At 39.2% G+C, this 17,613-nt stretch overlaps 1 protein-coding gene across 1 annotated transcript in view; it reads right to left on the reverse strand.

The window, feature by feature from the left end:
• cntnap5a (contactin associated protein family member 5a) overlaps nucleotides 1–7,792 on the reverse strand; it is a 72,897-nt gene extending 65,105 nt beyond the window's left edge. Inside the window, exon 1 of the mRNA XM_026375697.1 lies at nucleotides 7,658–7,792. Within this exon, the coding sequence (XP_026231482.1) occupies nucleotides 7,658–7,730 (73 nt within the window). The 5' untranslated portion in view covers nucleotides 7,731–7,792. The remainder of the gene's footprint in view (nucleotides 1–7,657) is intronic.
• Nucleotides 7,793–17,613: the final 9,821 nt, after the last annotated feature.

A 17,613-nucleotide genomic window follows, 5' to 3' on the forward strand; every position in this document is an offset into this window, starting at 1 on the left:
GTAACACTGAAAATAAATAGAGGATGAAAGTTACAGACTACATAGCTATCTGAAGCATATTCATTGCACTCTATAGATTAGGAATTGGTGCAGTGTCACTGTGTGGACAATAAAGCTGGAAATGGAAAGGCCTCCACTGGCGCCACATTCATCACGATAGATTTTTTCTGCTCCCGAGAGACCAGGCAGAAATTATCCCTCTAAATAGTCCCATATCATGTATCCATTTTATTTTCTTCTTACTCATTACAATCAAAAAGCATTTTGTTCTGTACACTGAATCTGCAGAGGACAGCAGTCTGAGAGCTTCCTTCTGCCCTTAGAAGGATTTCTAAAGATGGATTTCTGAAGACTGACAGTAAAAACACAGGATGGCATTTTAATAGCTTCTTAGCCACTAAAGGGGGGGCATTTAATACTGTGCTACCTGTCCCAATAATATTCTGAATGAACAGTCTATTGTTAATTTAAGTGCAAATCAAGGACTTTATCTATTTTTTTTCCATCCATGTGTGTAAGTGCTTTAATTTTTCAGTATTAGTGAAAATCCATGATTATTTCATTCTTTCAAATAATTCTGCGTTTTTAGAAAATGCTTTACACAGTATGAAGATATGTACATCAACATTTTCATATAAAACCACAAAGTAAAAAAATAAGAAGCCAACACTTGATGCATTTACAGCATCTGAAACACCAATGTGACGACAGCAGCATCTGTCTGTGTATGTTGTCCACACCGCACGTCGATAACAAGAAGAGACAAAGTGCCTTCACCTCCTGAGAAAATACGAACTGTAAAAGTCTCTGCAGAGCTGCAGTCTCTCTGAGACCACAGAGAAAGCTCTTAAATGCTGCATTTACTCAATTTAACCAAATAAACCCTCAGTCTTCTGCAGCACTGCTCCTTCTTCAACTTTAAAAATCAAGTCGCACTAATGGACAATGTGATGGAAATATAAGCTTGTCAGCTTTTAGCCATTAATCTGTCCAAGCTAAATTTAAAAACAGTGTCCTGCCAAAAATTGAGACGTGTAGGAATGTAAATTTATTATTATTAATGTGTTATTATATTATCGCAAATGCATTTTTACAAGAGAACTATCTCTGTCATTTCTGAAAATGATTACCTCTCATGATAATTAGATTTTTTCTTTTGATCAAAAATCAGTCAATCAAAATCTCCTTCCTGTTGAGTTTAGCTTATATGGCACTAAAATATTAAAATCCAGATTAGAGAAAAAAGCTGAATAAATAAATGAAATACAATAGATCTATTAAATAAGTATTAAATCCAATTCCAGTCTTCATTTCAGACTAATGTCATAAAACATTAGGTTTGGAATAACGGACATGAGGAGAGTGATCACATCACATCATATGTTCTAATTATGTGTTCTGCAATTTAATGGCATTAATTTCACATTGTAAAAAGTGTCTGAGCATGTTTAGATTCTGCATTCTTCTGGTTCATTGTGTCTTTAAGACGTGTGCTATATGTTTAAACATGGAGAAAAGTGCCTGTGCTGTCACATCACGGTGTTCTGCCTCATTTACCTTTTGATAAATTCATCAGGTCCTGAATGTGTACAGCGGTTAGGTGTTTCTTGAATGCCTGCTTCACATTCATTAGCCGACTGAATTTGCAGCTGCATCATCTCCATCACGCACACACGCACACACCGGCACTTCTGCTGTGATGCTGAATGCCAGCTCCGCTCAAGCACGTTCCAGGTGCTTCAAATGAGAAATAATTAGTTGTGAAGTATCTGCCTGCTGAGCTAACTTGAAGCATGAAATTTTAAGTAAATATGTGTGTGTGGTGCTTTGCCACATGGGTAACAGATTCTGGCTTATAAAAGATGAATGTCTGGTGCAGTGGTCTCCACCTGCTGCGAGGGAATCACTGAAATTGCAGCAATATTCCTCCCACAGAACCATAGTAAAGAGGGTCAGATCAGCCGGTAATGAAAGCCTCTGCTTTTTCCAGCCAAAAGCAAGCTAAAAACTCACATTTCCACTCATTGCAGGAAACACTTCCCTAAGAGCAGCCTCAATTATGCTGCACAGGCGTGTGTGGTAATATCAAAATATACCACCGTATTTAAAAATCCTACAATACTATTTAAAAACATACACTATTTGTTCCATTAAATGCAACAGTAGGGTACAACGTGCCTCAGTCAAAATGCAGATGACTGGTGAAGTAAGATGATAAATGCATGCGGGAATACTTATTAATAATAATATTGAAACAGCGCCCCTATGGCAGCAGGAATTTTTTGGAATAGCATCTTAATAGCAGCTGGCATTAAACATCTGGTTTGATTACTGAGGGAACAAAAACAACCTGTCAACTCATGGTTATAACATAAGTTTCACACTGTACAGCATGGACCTATGTAATAACCCGTTTACACAAATGGACTCATATATTTCAGTGTCAAATGCAAATAAGTCTGCATGTGTGCTTCAAGTAGCTTAATCAAAGGAAGATTCATTATGGTTTGGCTGATACAAGTCAATTATTCAGCCTTTACATGTTTCTTTAGGCCTGTTTTGTTTGGCCGAACCTCCCAGAGTTGCCCTTGACCCGCTTAAAGTGTTTCTATTCTATTTGCTGTTGGCATGTTTGTATTGAGATACTACTTAGATAGAAGCCTTTAACTGAACATATATATATTCTTGTACATATAACTGTGTATATTCTGTTATTTCTGCCATCGCCATTTTATTTTCATCCCATTTTATTGTATTTGTGAGTATTCTGCAGTTATTTTGCACATTAAAGCAACATCAACGTCTCAAATATTCCTTGATCGTTGGAAAACAAAAACCGAACATTTGTTTGTGATGAGTTTTTTTTCCAACAGAAGCATTTGGAGGTAAAATGATTCTCATGCATCTTCGAGTTTAGAGTCCAAGTCTTTTGAGGCTACAGCTGACGCCGTCTTTGTTGTGTACAGTTGCCATGGTTACACATTTTGTTCCCCATCTATGGTGAGGTGAGTGGAAAAGGTGCTGTTTACTTGTTCACACACACAGTGTCCATGTCAGTCTGCTGTGCAGGAATACAACAGACTGAATCTCCTCATTAAATCCAGTTGTCATTTCTAAACTGTTGGAACAGAACCGCTCGTTCTCTGTCATTCCTGCTCATCTAGCATCGGCACAGCGGCAGCATTATTCTCTCTATCAATCTTGGACCTTATTCATTCGTTCTGATAACAACAAGAAAGACAGAATAACACTAATGTGACGTCCACGCCACAAAATGAGATTTCTGCTGCATGTTTGTACAGTTTGTCCCACCAGTTTTTTGTCACTCATCTGATTCTAAGTGAACTGAGAATTACACTGAATGAATTGTGTAATTATGCATTTGTCCATCCGTCACGTTATTATTTCGTTTTTATTTGCTGACCACAAATGTAACAGTGGTTGTACAAACATTAAAGGTTCTTAGAAGGTTAATTCTACAGTGGCCCTTAGAGCTCAACACACTGCAACTTAAAAAAACACGTGAACAATTCAAACTAAAGTCCTCCAACCTCATCACCTGTGTATGCCGATAACAACCCTCTAATTCAACCAATATGAGCATTTGTTGTAGGTGCGACCCCATGTACAGAAGCAGGCGTCTGTCATTCCTTTTACACCAAAATGGCAAAAACACCAACAGACAGTTGTTTTATACTGGACCTGAACTGTGGTCTCTGTCTTTTGTTGACCCATCCATCCACTCCAACCTCCATGTGACACACGTTTGAAGGTGACCATGTAATGTTCACTGCAGCTACTGGAGCTCATCAGTAATTTGTAGGTATTGTCTGTTTTCGGCTGCTGCTACAAATCACCTACAGACTTGTTCTGTATTTTACAGACTCACAAAATATCCAGCAAATTAAGAAAACACAGAGCAGCATTTAGAAAAAACTGCAAACAGAGAAAACACAATTACATTTGGAAAAGCTGCAGATAGCACAGTCAACCATAGTGATTTTCCAGGAGAAGGTGACATGTACACCTGTAGAGCTAGATGTCCATCACTGCTCGACAATGTTTCCAGTGTTGCACTAAAAAGTGACGGACATGCGTGCCGTTGCTATGGTCACTCAAGTCAACTGGTGTTGGATAATGAAGTTGACGTGTTCTGGAGACGTCCAGTAGGTTTTTTAACAGCTTGTAACCTTCTAATGTGAAGATTTAGATGTATAGTCTCGCCGGAAACATCAGCAAGTCAAAGTATCTAAGTTTTACTGAGTTAAACAACTATAATTAATAATTCTCCTTCTTCCTCAAATTCCTTCACATGCTTGTAAATGTAACGTGCACGGTTTTGTGTTAGCTAAAAATCTTCAACTACTGAATATATGACAGTTGCATCTGAAAGAAAGAAAAAACAGATCAAAAACATGAAAGACTCCTGCAAACGTCTCCTGTGCTGTAATATTTATCAGTGTTTCAGTGTGTTTGACCTTCATCAGGCTTCTGTGGATGTTATTATGGATCGTCTTTTAGTATCAGAAGATTTATGAGGAGCGAACATTCAGGCCATTTTTCACCTGTATCTGTCGTATTTTACAGTAATGAATTATTTTTTGTGCTTTGTCTAATTTCCCAATTGGTTTAATATTGAATGTGAACTTGGATGTAGCAAGTCAAGGTGGTTCAGGTCACTGATTTGATTCCCGTGCTTCTCTGATTGGATAATTGAGGATAACCTCTGTGTATAAAGGTGGAATGATGAGGTGTTTCCCCAGATACCTGATGAAGGTCAAACAGGCAAGAAGGTGATAAATTAATAAATATTACGACCTACGCACAGTGTGCAAGAGTCTTTCATGATTTTGTTTCTAAAGGCACTAATGGAAAGTGTGCTCACAATTTATCACGTCGGCATCTTATAAAGACAAGTAAATGAGAGTGAAAGCTGATTGAGACACTCCCTGACTCCTCCCTCTCAGTCACTGAATCGATTTAGTGCATCATTAAAGCCGACGTGTTTCCAAACCGGAACACAAATAGCTGCTCTTCACGTAGAAATAAAAGAATTAATGGTAAATGAATAAACTGGACAAATTAATTCATTAAAACTGTTGTTGGACTTCATTTGGTGACAGTTCAATTCCATTTCACTCCGACTCTTTTCTCTTTCAGTCATATTAAAGCTGGAGAGCATCTCGAGATTTGCTGTTGTCCCTAATGTTCCATGTCGTAATGTTGTTTTATCCTGCTGAGGTGTAGGCGAAGCACAGTTCAGCACAGTAGCCATCGCGTTTAAATGTGGATCTTATTGTTTATTTGTTATCAATTATTCTCCGCAGCTCCCAGGAGCTCACACGCTGCTTCTGTGTGTTTAGCCATGCCAACACAGTATCAATTAAAGATGGCCGACTAATGATGCGCTTGTCCTTGTCTTTTTTTTTTTTTTTAAGCCAAAGGAAGCGAAGAGAAACCCGTGTTATCTGCCACCTGACGAAGGCCACACAAACCGACCATGACACATCTCTTCTCCCATCCTTTTTGTTTCTCAGTGGTAAATATGAGCGCCGCTTTTTGACCTCCAGGAGCATCTCACCATTTCATCTCCGCAGAGCGTGTCAGGCCTGATCACAGCACACATTTGAGAACCACAGGACTGTCATAAATGAGTAATGCAGCTGTCAGTTTAGCTCAGTTCCTCACCTTAACATAAAGTGCCTGAACACAAGCCTGGTGTCACACTCGCCCTCAGAGAGCAAAGACAAACAGATTAAGTGATGCCATGCCTCTGGTGTATTGATTCACCGTGGAATCACGTTTACATTTTAACATGGCTGGATGGGAGCGAAAGCAAAGGCCGTTATTTACTTTCCACAGCACAAGAATGTTATTTGAAATGATTAGAGGACTTTGCTATTTCCAGCAGCAGGGTTAGAAATTAAAACTTTATCCTAAGGGTGCAGCTGGATGATAGGTCAAAGGGTCAGTAAAATAAAACGCTGCTGCTCTTATGAGAATGTAAGAATTTGATTTTAACTTGTACATCTTGTGTGCAAATTTGTCCTGAAAGTGAAGCAGGACTCACAGAGCATGCAAAATGAATCTTCTCAGACGCATGAATGTAAAATGTGAAATATAAATCCATTCGTTTTGTGTAAAAGTGGAGATTTGGGCATGAATATCTACAGGAATCTGTGACCAGTGAGTAAGCCACGAGAAGACTTCTGATTTAAATAGAAATACAGAAGCGGAGAAGAAGAAATTCTGTGAAGAAATAAAAACGACCAATATTGGGGGCATGTGGAAAAGACGTGTGAAATATTAATCAGCAGAAACAAAACATACAGAAATAAGAATGAGAGAATATTCCAACCTGCTCAGGCAGGAAAAGGGATTGTGGCACCACCACTGACAGAACGAGCTCTCACTACTCACTCCTGCTCTTGTGTTTTTTATTTTAATTACTTTTGCATTTGCTGCTTTTTTTTATATAATTAGCTTTGGTTTTGTTCAATGAAGCAAAATGAAGCTAAAACCTTTGTTTACTGCTAATTTACTGTAGCTGCTGGATCAAATATAAAAGCTGCACATGTTACCGTGAATTCAGAAAATTACATTTGAGGGAGATGTTGTTTCATGAACAGCTGTAAAATCAACAATCAGTCACCAGTTAACAAGGTAAACCAGCTTCTCTGAAACATGTTCTAATGAAACACCTCTGCAACATTCATCAGGGTTATATAATGTTCAGTTTTTGTTTAACTTCCTCTAATATCTGGAACATCCTACATTTTTTAAGTGTGTGGCAACTGAGAGAAGCTGAATCACAAACTTCAGCATATTTTCATGTTATAATAAGTCATGAATGCATATTTATCTATTTTATAGTTCATGTATGATGATGAGGAAACACGTGCACACGTTCATACAAGATAATAAAACTGTTCTTTCCATTATTATTATTATTTATAGACGAGGAGCTTCCACATTCAACAATCTGAAAGTGGTGCCTTTACTGAATTTCTGCCTGACAAATGACTAAAGATAAATGACTGATGGACTCGCACATTATTGGAACCACTCATGCAATCAAATACAAAACTGCACAGCTTCAAATTTCCAATGAAAAGCCTGTGGGGAAAAAGCAATCTGTCTTCAGCCTGTGTGGATTTTCACGTAGGAGTCGACCAATAATAACATCAGGCGTCTGTACAGTACAGCTGTGACCAGTCAGCAGTTTGTGTTCAGCAACACACATCAGCAAAACACACTCCTAAAAAACCCCAGAACACATGAGAGCTTGGAGCCAAACAAGCCCGGAGCTGCAGAAGGAGCTGCGCTCTCTCCAGACTGCGTCTGACTTGTGAATGAAAAGACATGAACCTGTTTGCTTGACCTTCATCGCGCACTGAGAGGAAACTTGTTCATCTGCATCACACGGACACAAAGGAACCGACTCACAGACACCGTCAGGTGAAGTTCAAATGAGCAACAGCAGCACAGCTTCAAATCAATCACGACGCTTCCTGCTGCAACCATCCGGGGGGACGGAGGGAGCCGCCGGGGCGCGGAGCAGCCTCCGTCCGCGTCCACGCACCAGCTCCGGCGGCAGCTCCGGGTCTCGCAGCCCGGAGAGAAGCTCACAGGTGAGATGAGGAGGGGAAATACTCACGGTGAGTGGCGGCGGACGCTCCGCTGAAGACACTCAGACTGTACAGGGTGAACATCTGCAGCAGAAAAACCATTTTCCAGCCGTGGTGTGGTTATCCGTGAGTCCGCAGAGAGGGGAAACTGAGGTGAGGTTCCTCCTTGCTCCTCCAGCACGGAGGGATAGAAGGAGTGTGATGTGGAGGAGCGACACTCCCTCACTGTGAGGTACAGCCCTCCTCTCTCTCTCCCCCCCCTCTCTCTCTGTTTCTGAAGGACTGGTGCACAGTGATGCTCCAACAGCAGCAAACACCCACATGGAAACTGTGCGCGCTCAGATCCACATTCAGGTTTAATTTGTCAAATGAGAAACATTAAAGGAGGAGGTGGGGGGGGGAGGAGGGGGGCAGCAAAGGTGACGTATTTACTCAAATCTTTCTACATCACCGTCCGTTGCGTCATCGCAGTGGGCGTGGCTGCACTCATAGAAAGGGGAGGGGCATGAGGTCAGAAAGGTGATGTGGAAATGGATGCACAGGTGTTGCTAGGCCACGCCCACTAGCGTGGCGTGTACTGTAATGACGTCACGTCATCTTTAATTGTCATTCATTCAGTTTGTTCTCTATAATTCAACAATATTCATGTTGTCAGAACTTGATTTTTAAATATTAAATGAGTTTTAAACCCAGGATTCATCAAACTGTTAGTGAGCATCAGTGTGTGATCGATGACGTTCTTAGTTCTACTTTACACACTGGATTAACACGCTGTAGCTCTCATAATTATTTTTACCATCAAACTGTTGTGGCAGGCTGATAATGAATTCCTTCTCACCCCCACGACAGCGTTTCTATTTGTGGTAGGAATCCCTGTGAAGCATGTGCTTACACTGATTTTTATCATCTTCTCATGTTTTGTGCAAAGAGCTGAAGCTCCACAGTTTCCTTTTGTTGTTTTATATAAAGCTAATTTTGCACAAAGCGTACTGTACAACAACGCCGGGTGTAGAAACAGGACTGGGAGTGTGCAGTCATGCCCGGTGGCTCGACTAAAGAGCAGGGCTTTAAGCTAAGTGCTAACATCAGCAGGCTCACAATGAGTGTGCCCACATGCACTTAAGTAATGGGGTTACAATCAGCTTTCTCCAGTGAGCTAATGTATTAACTGTATGCTTATGTGCATTTACAGAAACCAGATGAAAGTAGAACGTCCGGGCTCCAAAAGTAAGAAAAAAAAAAATCAGTTTGCCTCCTAAATGATCCTAAATCGAGGCATTAGACTGTAACCACAGCGTGACAGAGACGACTGGACGCTGTAGAAGTTCATGACAGTACAAGTGAGATTTCAACAGGAAGGTCACTGCTTTAAAATCCCATCGGACGGGATTAACATTTGGACGATGCAGGTGGAAAAAGTGGAGTTTGCTTCTCCTTCACACCAACACCACTGTGGTGCCTGGATTAAGGCCTAAACCCCACCTGCTCCAGTGACTGTGGTGGTACTGGGCAGCTTCCAGGTGTGAACGTGTGACTGTGATCAGGACGTTCCTGAAAAAGGTGACCTCTGAGTGAAATGAGCCAACCGACTAAATAAAGGTTTCGAACTGCAGAGATTATAAATAGAAAACAATTAAAAACAGGAGTGATCCTTATTTGAACTTTGTTTTTTAACACAGGAACACATTTTATTTCAAATACTGATGAAAGAAACTCTGAAGTTATGGTAGAACAGAGGCACGACTAGATGTGATGTGACATTTGAACCCTTTACCATCTTTACTATGTTCACTATCAGTTAGTGGGTACCACTTTCTGCTAACGCATTATTTATAAAGGCTCCATACAGTGCAATAAGTGGCTTTAGTAGCAGTTAATAAAACATTTATTAAGGCTTTATAGAGCCATTATAAGTCACGTAGTTTAGCAAACAAACTCGACGGTGGTAGTAAAAACCAGAGAGCAGAGAAAATTCAAATCAAAAGAGCTCATTTCAAACTTAATGTGTTAATCAAAGGGTCACGTTCCTGTTATTTTAGTTTTATTTTGCCGCCGAACTTCACACAGGCTTCAGTGTATCACACAGTGCTTCTCTGTCTTCTGAATCGCGTTGGCAGAACTGTCTCAGTCTGTTTTCTCTGGGTTGCCAGGGTTTTCTGTGACAACCAGTCTTAATGGCCAATTTGTGGTCACTTGTTGGGTCACTCAGTCTTTTCTAGGTTAATGTCGTTCTCAGTGTCTGATTGCTCTCACTGCCCACATAATCCACCACTCTGTGTCTGTCCTTTCATTGCTAAATGGTATTAAAGACACACTGCAGCCTGTGTGAAGTTCGTCAGCAGAATAAAACTGAAATAACAGGAATGAGTTTTGTGTTGCAGATGTCCACGGACTGGTGCATGTTTCTTTTTCTGCAGGCCATCTGCTGTGAGGAGGGGCTGAGCCTGAGCGCCAGCTGGTTAAAGGAACTTCTCTCCATCTTCTTTTGGAAACACGCAATTGTAAAACACTCACTGTTCTTTTTCTGCGGGTCTCTAAAGTTTACCTGCTGATCATTTTGTATGTATACGTGTTATATTCGGATTCAAAGTGAGCTCAGGGAAACTTTGTACGACGGCTGATGACGACTGTGAACACAGCTCTACAGTGACTAACTCTGCATATACATCAGTCTGCACAGTAAAGGTCAAACAATGAACCAACAGTAATTAAAACACATTGTTGACGGAGGTCGACTCAAAACCTTTTCTTCAAGTGATTAAGAAAATAGCAGAGTTTCATCTATTTTTGCACAAAAACAGCAGATAGTCTGAGACCGTCGCTGTGCTTTAGTGAAATTACCATAATGAAGTTCACTACTCACAAAGTCATTTTCAGAACGAAATTATTAAATATTACTAAAAAAGATATATTATTCAATACCATGTTATGCATCTCTAGTCCACCATGATGAAGGCGAAGCCCTTCTATGATGAGAGCCACAGAAAGAGATCAAATGAAGAACAATAACATGGAGCGGAGGCAGATTTTAGAAGAAGCTCGGCACAGTTTGTGTGTTGTTCTCCTGTTGTTCCCTCAGGCTCTGACACATATTGCTGCTTCCCTGCCAATGTCAGTTTATTCCCCAAGTAAATGTTGAATTTTACCTCGGTCTGAGGGTGTGGAGAATACGCTGTATTTCATATTTTATAGTGAAAGAATGAAATGCTTATCGTAAGGACTGTATAGGGTTAGATGTATAGTTTAAAATACTTTAATGGTATCGAGAAACAAACAAGAAAAGACCTCAAGTAAAAATCAAAAGATCTTTTCTGCGCCACAGCAACGGGCATTCTCATTGGAAATTAATGCTCTCCTTTTGACGTTATCTGTTAGAATCATAAATGAATAAAATAAAATAAAAAATATCTAAAAAAAACATGACCCATTTTTTTTGTAGGGACCCATAAAAAATAAAACATTACTGCTAAAAGTTAAATTGCCATCTAGAGTGGGACAGAGATGGAGGCCTGGGCAACAAAAGTAGTTTGGTAAAGGTTAGAGATGGAAAAGACCAGAGTCCTTTTCTAACATTGACTAAGTGCTGTGTTTTAAACAGTGCTACATACAGTAGTAGATGGTAAAAATAAAAGTATATGGGATGAAAAGACATTGAGTTCACATTCTGAAAATACTCTTTGGCTCAGATTTCTTCTGTTGATGAATCTTTCTGAACTTTTGTGTGAGACTGTGGCTGCTGAATATGACATATATACATACATAAATATATAAATGAACAACACATCCCCTAATTTCAAGATGAAGTTCAACCAAAGCTTTCAAGTAGGTAGAATCACCCAAACAGGATTAAGAATGGAGAACATGAAGGACTGATTAGGGACTGGTATGTATGGGGAACAGGTGAGCAGGTGGGTACAGGTCAGCAGGTGACAAGGGAAAGGTGAAAAAATAAAAAAGTGAAGCTGGAGAAGTGAGAATATAAAGTCCAGTATTCACCCTCCTCTTAACTCTGCTTTTGTTTTCCATCAGCTCCTGAAGGAAAGATTTCCCTCTTTAGCAGCCAAATGCTCCATTACGCTCAGCGACCACAGGGGTTACTGCCTTTGTGTTCTGTTTGGTGCTGGCTCGACAGCATACAGTGGGTTTTCAGAGCCTTTTTGTTAAAGAACAGGTGCTTGCAGTGACTTAAAAATGTTGCTAATGAGAGTTAGCTGAAGCTGAACAGTGAACAGTTGGCTGTGAAAACAAAACAATCACTTAAGAAATGCTGGAAAAGCAGGAGGATCACATGGGTGGGTGAGAAACCTCTACGGGTTTAGGCAAAACTTTTTCCATTGCATATAGGTATCTGAAAGCATTTTTCACCACTCACACAGCATGTTGTTGCACTTTTTCCTTGCTCTTTCTTTAAAGTAGTTTTCTTTTCTTTGTTCCTTTAATTAGGATCAGGGAAAGATGGTACAGTGGAGCTTTCATCTAACAAGTGAGTCGGTGGAGCAGAGAAACCCCACAATGTTCTCCTGCATTCATGCATCATGTTCCCTATGTACAACTCTCTCTGCTTCCTGCACTGTCTGACTGTGAATTATTATTTATTGTGCAATATGTTGAATTTATGTGCATTGGTCTATCTGTTGCTGGACGGAGCCTTGTTACCAGTACAGCATGCGGCACTGACACCAAATTTCAGCTGCAAGTGCAACAAAAAAATAATACTTTAAAGTGACTATGTGCAACTTTTTAAAAAATAAATGTGTTTGTTGAACACATAAGCAATAAAACACATCTCTAGTCAATTTAATATTCTGAAGAATTGCACATCTGCAGCCTGGTTCAGTATCACAATAACTTGTGGAGGCTAATCTGAGTCAATGGACAGAGAGATGTTGCAAAAACAATATATTAAACTTGTTTCTGACTTTAAATATTTGTACCAATGTTACTCCTGTCAGGAGTTGTCTGCTACTTCCACCTACCGAGATAAATAATTTTAGTGTTTCATTGTTTAGTATTGTGTGCTATAGCTTTATAGCTTCCTTGCAATAAGAGTTTTGGGATTATCATTTTTCTGTATAATTAAGCCCACCACCTTTTCTTGACCTTAACTCAGTGCTGCGAGTGTCTGAACCCCACAGTTTAAAACTTGAAGAAAATTTGAGTCACAAATATGGATGTTCGGATATTTTTGAGGGAAATAAAAAAGAGTTGATCAGATATTTTAGTGCACAAAAATTTGTTTACTGTGTAGGTTAAATTATTAAGTTAAGTATCAATGAATCTGCAACTTGTTGTTTAAGTTAATTGTGAACATACCGTCATTATATTTATAAAAAATTTAACCGGTTGCAATTAAGTTCTCCACAAAAACTTTTGCAAATGTGGTTTAGTTGTAATTGAAACATCATTTTTAGGCACAGTCGCCTCACAGCTAACGTTTTGAATCCACTGGTCTGCGAGTGCCTTTCTGTGGGTGTTTGCATGTGTTTGAATGGTTCTCTGTGGCTACATATCGATAACAGCTGGGATTGACTCGAGACAAGTTTGACTTCTTTTTCCACACAAAGATAACTGATACTTCATTAATCCCCTCGGGGAATTCTTTCAGACAGGCAGTCACATAAAGCGCCAAGGATTCAGCACCCCAACTAGAACATAAAGTATCACGCTGAAAAGCTGTGAAGTTGCCCTTCAATCACCCCTCCACCTCTGGAGAAATAAATCCTGCCTGAATGGAGCTTTAGACTCAGCTTGAATGGTTGTAATATTTTCCAATATCTTTATGGGAGCTTTTCTGTCCACATAATGCAAAACTAGTTCTAAAATTGAAAGTGCCTAAAACTGTAGTCATTGAAACAAATGTTCCTAAATGTTCCCCTCCTCTCTAGGAAGCTCAAGAGAGTCATGAAAGGATCAAAGGAGTATGTCGCTGCAAGGAGCCGAACATGAGAAATTCCAGAATAGCAAACGGAAACGGCCACCTTACATTGTCATTCACTTCATTTTAATTGCATGGATTATGGAACTCATTTCCAAAGCTAATGTTTTTTTTGTTTCATTGCCTTTCACATTCCTGCTTCATTGCTCTCTCAGAGCTTTTCTTTACACTGAAGAGCCAATTAAGTCCCTTCATGCTTTCATTTGAATCACATGGCTCTTTTCATTCACCCCAGGCAAAATGTCCACATTGGAAATGTGGAAGTAGTCATCATAACGGACTAGAAACCACTAAGTACACGTTAGCGGAACAATCTTTCCTTACCACAAAATGCTTGATATAATAATTACAAAAATTTAAGTTCATTTAAAGCTTTTACAATAGTTGCTATTTAGTTTGACCGATCACGTTTACTGGTCTCCGCATTGACAAAAGCTTCCTATTCTTCTATTGAAACCTGAAAAATTCCTTGATTTTATCCTCTGGTTGAGAAAATTGCCAAACAGGGACAAAGGAAACAGCTCATGGAAGTCTGTAAAAAGCTAATCATGTTCAGCAAAGAAGCCGCTTTAGAAAGAACAAACTTATCAAACGATCACATATAGAGACAAAAATACAAAACAGTGTGCAGTGGGATAAAACAAAAGACAGCACAAGACAGCATGTTGGAAAGACATAATAGAGCCTATCTCTAAAGAGATAGTATCAACAGATTAGGTCAAATTGACAAAAAAAATCCTTCACCATTCAGCTGAGCATCTATTGGATTTGTGGCTGCAAATGTTTTTAGGTTTAGTTTAAAACAAACCGATGTCAGCACCTTATAAATGGCTGTTTTTTAATCAGAAAATCTCTCTGAGATCAAAATCCTTCTCAAAAGAGACCTGAGAAAATACATTATTACAAGATCAGATTAAAACATTTTATTCACCTAAAACATCCATAAATACAGTAAATGGCGACAGCAGTCACGAATATTATTGTAAAGATTCACTACTGCAGTATCTAATGAGTGTCTGAAAATTCAAACTAAGCTAATGACAATGCGAAGCCAGTCTTCCCTAATTCAGAGTGGGTATGAGGAACTGCTGTGATCTGATGTTTAATATCTCAACAGTTAATAACTTCCAGATAAAGATACAGATATCTCGACGGCAGTGATAACCATCCAACATTTTTATATAACTCACAGAGTAAGTAAATGGCCCAGTGGTAGACGGCGTCCAGTGTGGCAGCAGAAGGATCACTCCATGATATAATCTAGACAGTATGGCAGATTGTACAGGCAACCCCACTTGAGCAAACACTAGGTGACAGTGGAGAGGAGGAAACCTCCAGCAGAACCAGGCTCAGGGTGGACGGGCATCTGCCTCGACTGGAAATACAGTACGAGAGAGAAAAGAACAACAGGTAACAAAAAACAGCAACAGCAAGCAGCAAAAACACTGGACAGGCTGGTGGAACCGGTAACTGGACTCTGGAAATATACAGCTGCAAGGAGGAGGATACCTGCAGAGGAGAAGAGAGAGATAACACAAGGTTAATGACATGCAATGGTAGCATTAAAGTGGAACTATGGACATTCTCTAAAATGTTATTTAAAGTAAAGAAAAAGTACAGAAACACAATAATTTAAAGAGTTCTGTATTTGTAGAAAAGGAAATTTATAATAATACAAATAAGAGTAATGTTTTATTACCGACTATCTACAAAACAGCACAGCTGATAAAGGTGGAGGTGATTTTACTTACAGGTGGTTAATTCTTAACATTTATTAGTTTATAAGATTCTATTTTTCATTTATATTGAAGAATCTTCATCAGCAGAAAGTAAATAAAGCTGTTAAATTAAATGAAGTGGAGTAAAATGTACTAACTGTAGAGGTGTAAAAGTAAAAATAACAATAATAATAATATGGAAATACTCCAGCAAAGTACCTCAAACCTCTACTCAAATACAGTCCTCGAGTACTTAGTGACTTACCACCTCAGGACATGATGTAATGAAGTTATTGCTTCAACTGTGTCACTGTCATTAACAATGGACCCACTTTCACTATTAATCACTGGTGGGAGCACGATGGGAGACTTGTTCTTTAAGGACTGTACTAATATTCAGATCCATTATCCAAAAATAACGAGTGAGAAACTGATAAATATTTAACAATAATAATCTGCATTCTGAAGTTGTCTGTCACTGATGTGTTTCATGTGAATATGGGCTAATGATTTCAAAATAAAATAAAAATCAGAGGAAAACAGCTCTACATCAAGAAACATGACTTTGCAGGAACAAACAGAGCAGCTTCTTCATCCACTGCCACTTAGTCACTGCATGTGACGTGCATGGATTGCCTCCACTGTAAAGTAATAATGGTTTGAATGTACAGTTTGGTGAAATGCCTGAAATGAAGAATGTACTTATGACAAGAATCTGACACTTTCATTTTTCATTCTGTGAAAATGAAATACAGCATTACAGGAATGTGCACATTGGACTGTGTGTGCCGGTCATTTTATTTAAATAAGCTCATCTGACTTCTACCTATTGTTGTGGACTACAGTACATTCCTTCGTCTCACAGTTTACACACAGGCCTGTTCATGGCAGGATGTTTGACACGGGGATTAACTGAAGGTTCACAGTTTACAGTAAATTAAAGTTAATGAATTATTCAGAGAAAGAGGAAGTAATGTATAGATGTGCTGCATTTGTTCTTCCTTCACATATTTATTTCTTAATGTTTCTTCCTCTGAGCACAAAGTCAGAGATATGTTCATGTTGCCATAAAAAGTTTTTTGTCCAGTATAAATGAAGATATTTACGCTTCACATACTCCTGTTGAACACTCACAGTGACAAAATTCCACTTCACACTCATTCTGATCAGGCACATATTCCTCACTGTTGTGTTAATGTTGTTCATCTTCTGCTCATTTGAACTTTTACACATCCTCTGGGTTCGTTGTCACCTTGTCCTCATGAAAATGAATTCACATGGTTTCACTGTTATTAAAAGTCCTCTTTACTTGTTTCTATGCCGTTTCACATTTACAGAAAAGTTCAGGACTTCATATTTGCAAAGTTGTGACAAAGGAGTCACAAGAGACAAGATCTGGTTAATATGAAAAAAAAAAAAGTCATTTAAAAAAATATTTTCCGGTTCTTTGGCCTGGAATTAAAGCAGTTTCAGATACATGCGTCACTTTCATATCTCATAAGCAGCAGTGAATAGCTCTAACGGGCTGTGAGATAACATCAGTTATTCTGTTGAGTAAAACCTGAATAAATGCTATCACACTAGAATAAGTACCTGCGGTAAGGTCCTAATTTTGGCTCGGGAAGAAAAACACCTTGATGCTGGGTAAATGGAAACGCTCAGATTAATTCAAGGTTTAATCCATTCATTCATAGAACGATGGAAATGTCAATGCTCCAATCTAATCTACCAACACTGATTAGAAAACCACAGATATACCGTAAATACTCATAAAATCAAAATGAGGCCAAAACTAAATTACAACGTAGCAGCCCTACAAATTTCTTGTTGTACTGTTTAATCCCCTGAAACTAACTAGTTATGGTTACAGTGCCTACCAAGAGCAGGTTTACACGCCTCCAGATTCAAACCATATGCAGCACAGAGAGATGAGTTGTTATTAAACCTGTGGAGTAAAAGAGCAGGTTGAGTTGACCTTTCAGAACCACTTGAAATTCTGTTTAATGAAGCTATAGTGAAAGTTCAATCTGGAGCACACTACACTGTGTTTACTTTCTCCTCCTCCTCCTCACTCCTTGTGTCTTTGTGCTTTTAATTCAATCTGATTCTACAACCTGGAAAACCTAAACCTCTAAATCTGTTCCTGTCTCTACTGCTATCTGCTGCCATTTCAATGTCGGCTCCATGCATCCCTCCCCTACCAAATCCAGCACCAGGCTTCATCAGATCAGATCCTGCTCTTTCACTATGCTCATCACACCCCTGCTCCATCCACGTGCAGCCATCCCAGTGGGGCTACTCAGTGGCAGGTGGACTTGCTTAAGGTTACTAA

This window comes from Anabas testudineus, chromosome 21, assembly GCF_900324465.2.
Source record: "Anabas testudineus chromosome 21, fAnaTes1.2, whole genome shotgun sequence".
Lineage (NCBI taxonomy): Eukaryota > Metazoa > Chordata > Actinopteri > Anabantiformes > Anabantidae > Anabas > Anabas testudineus.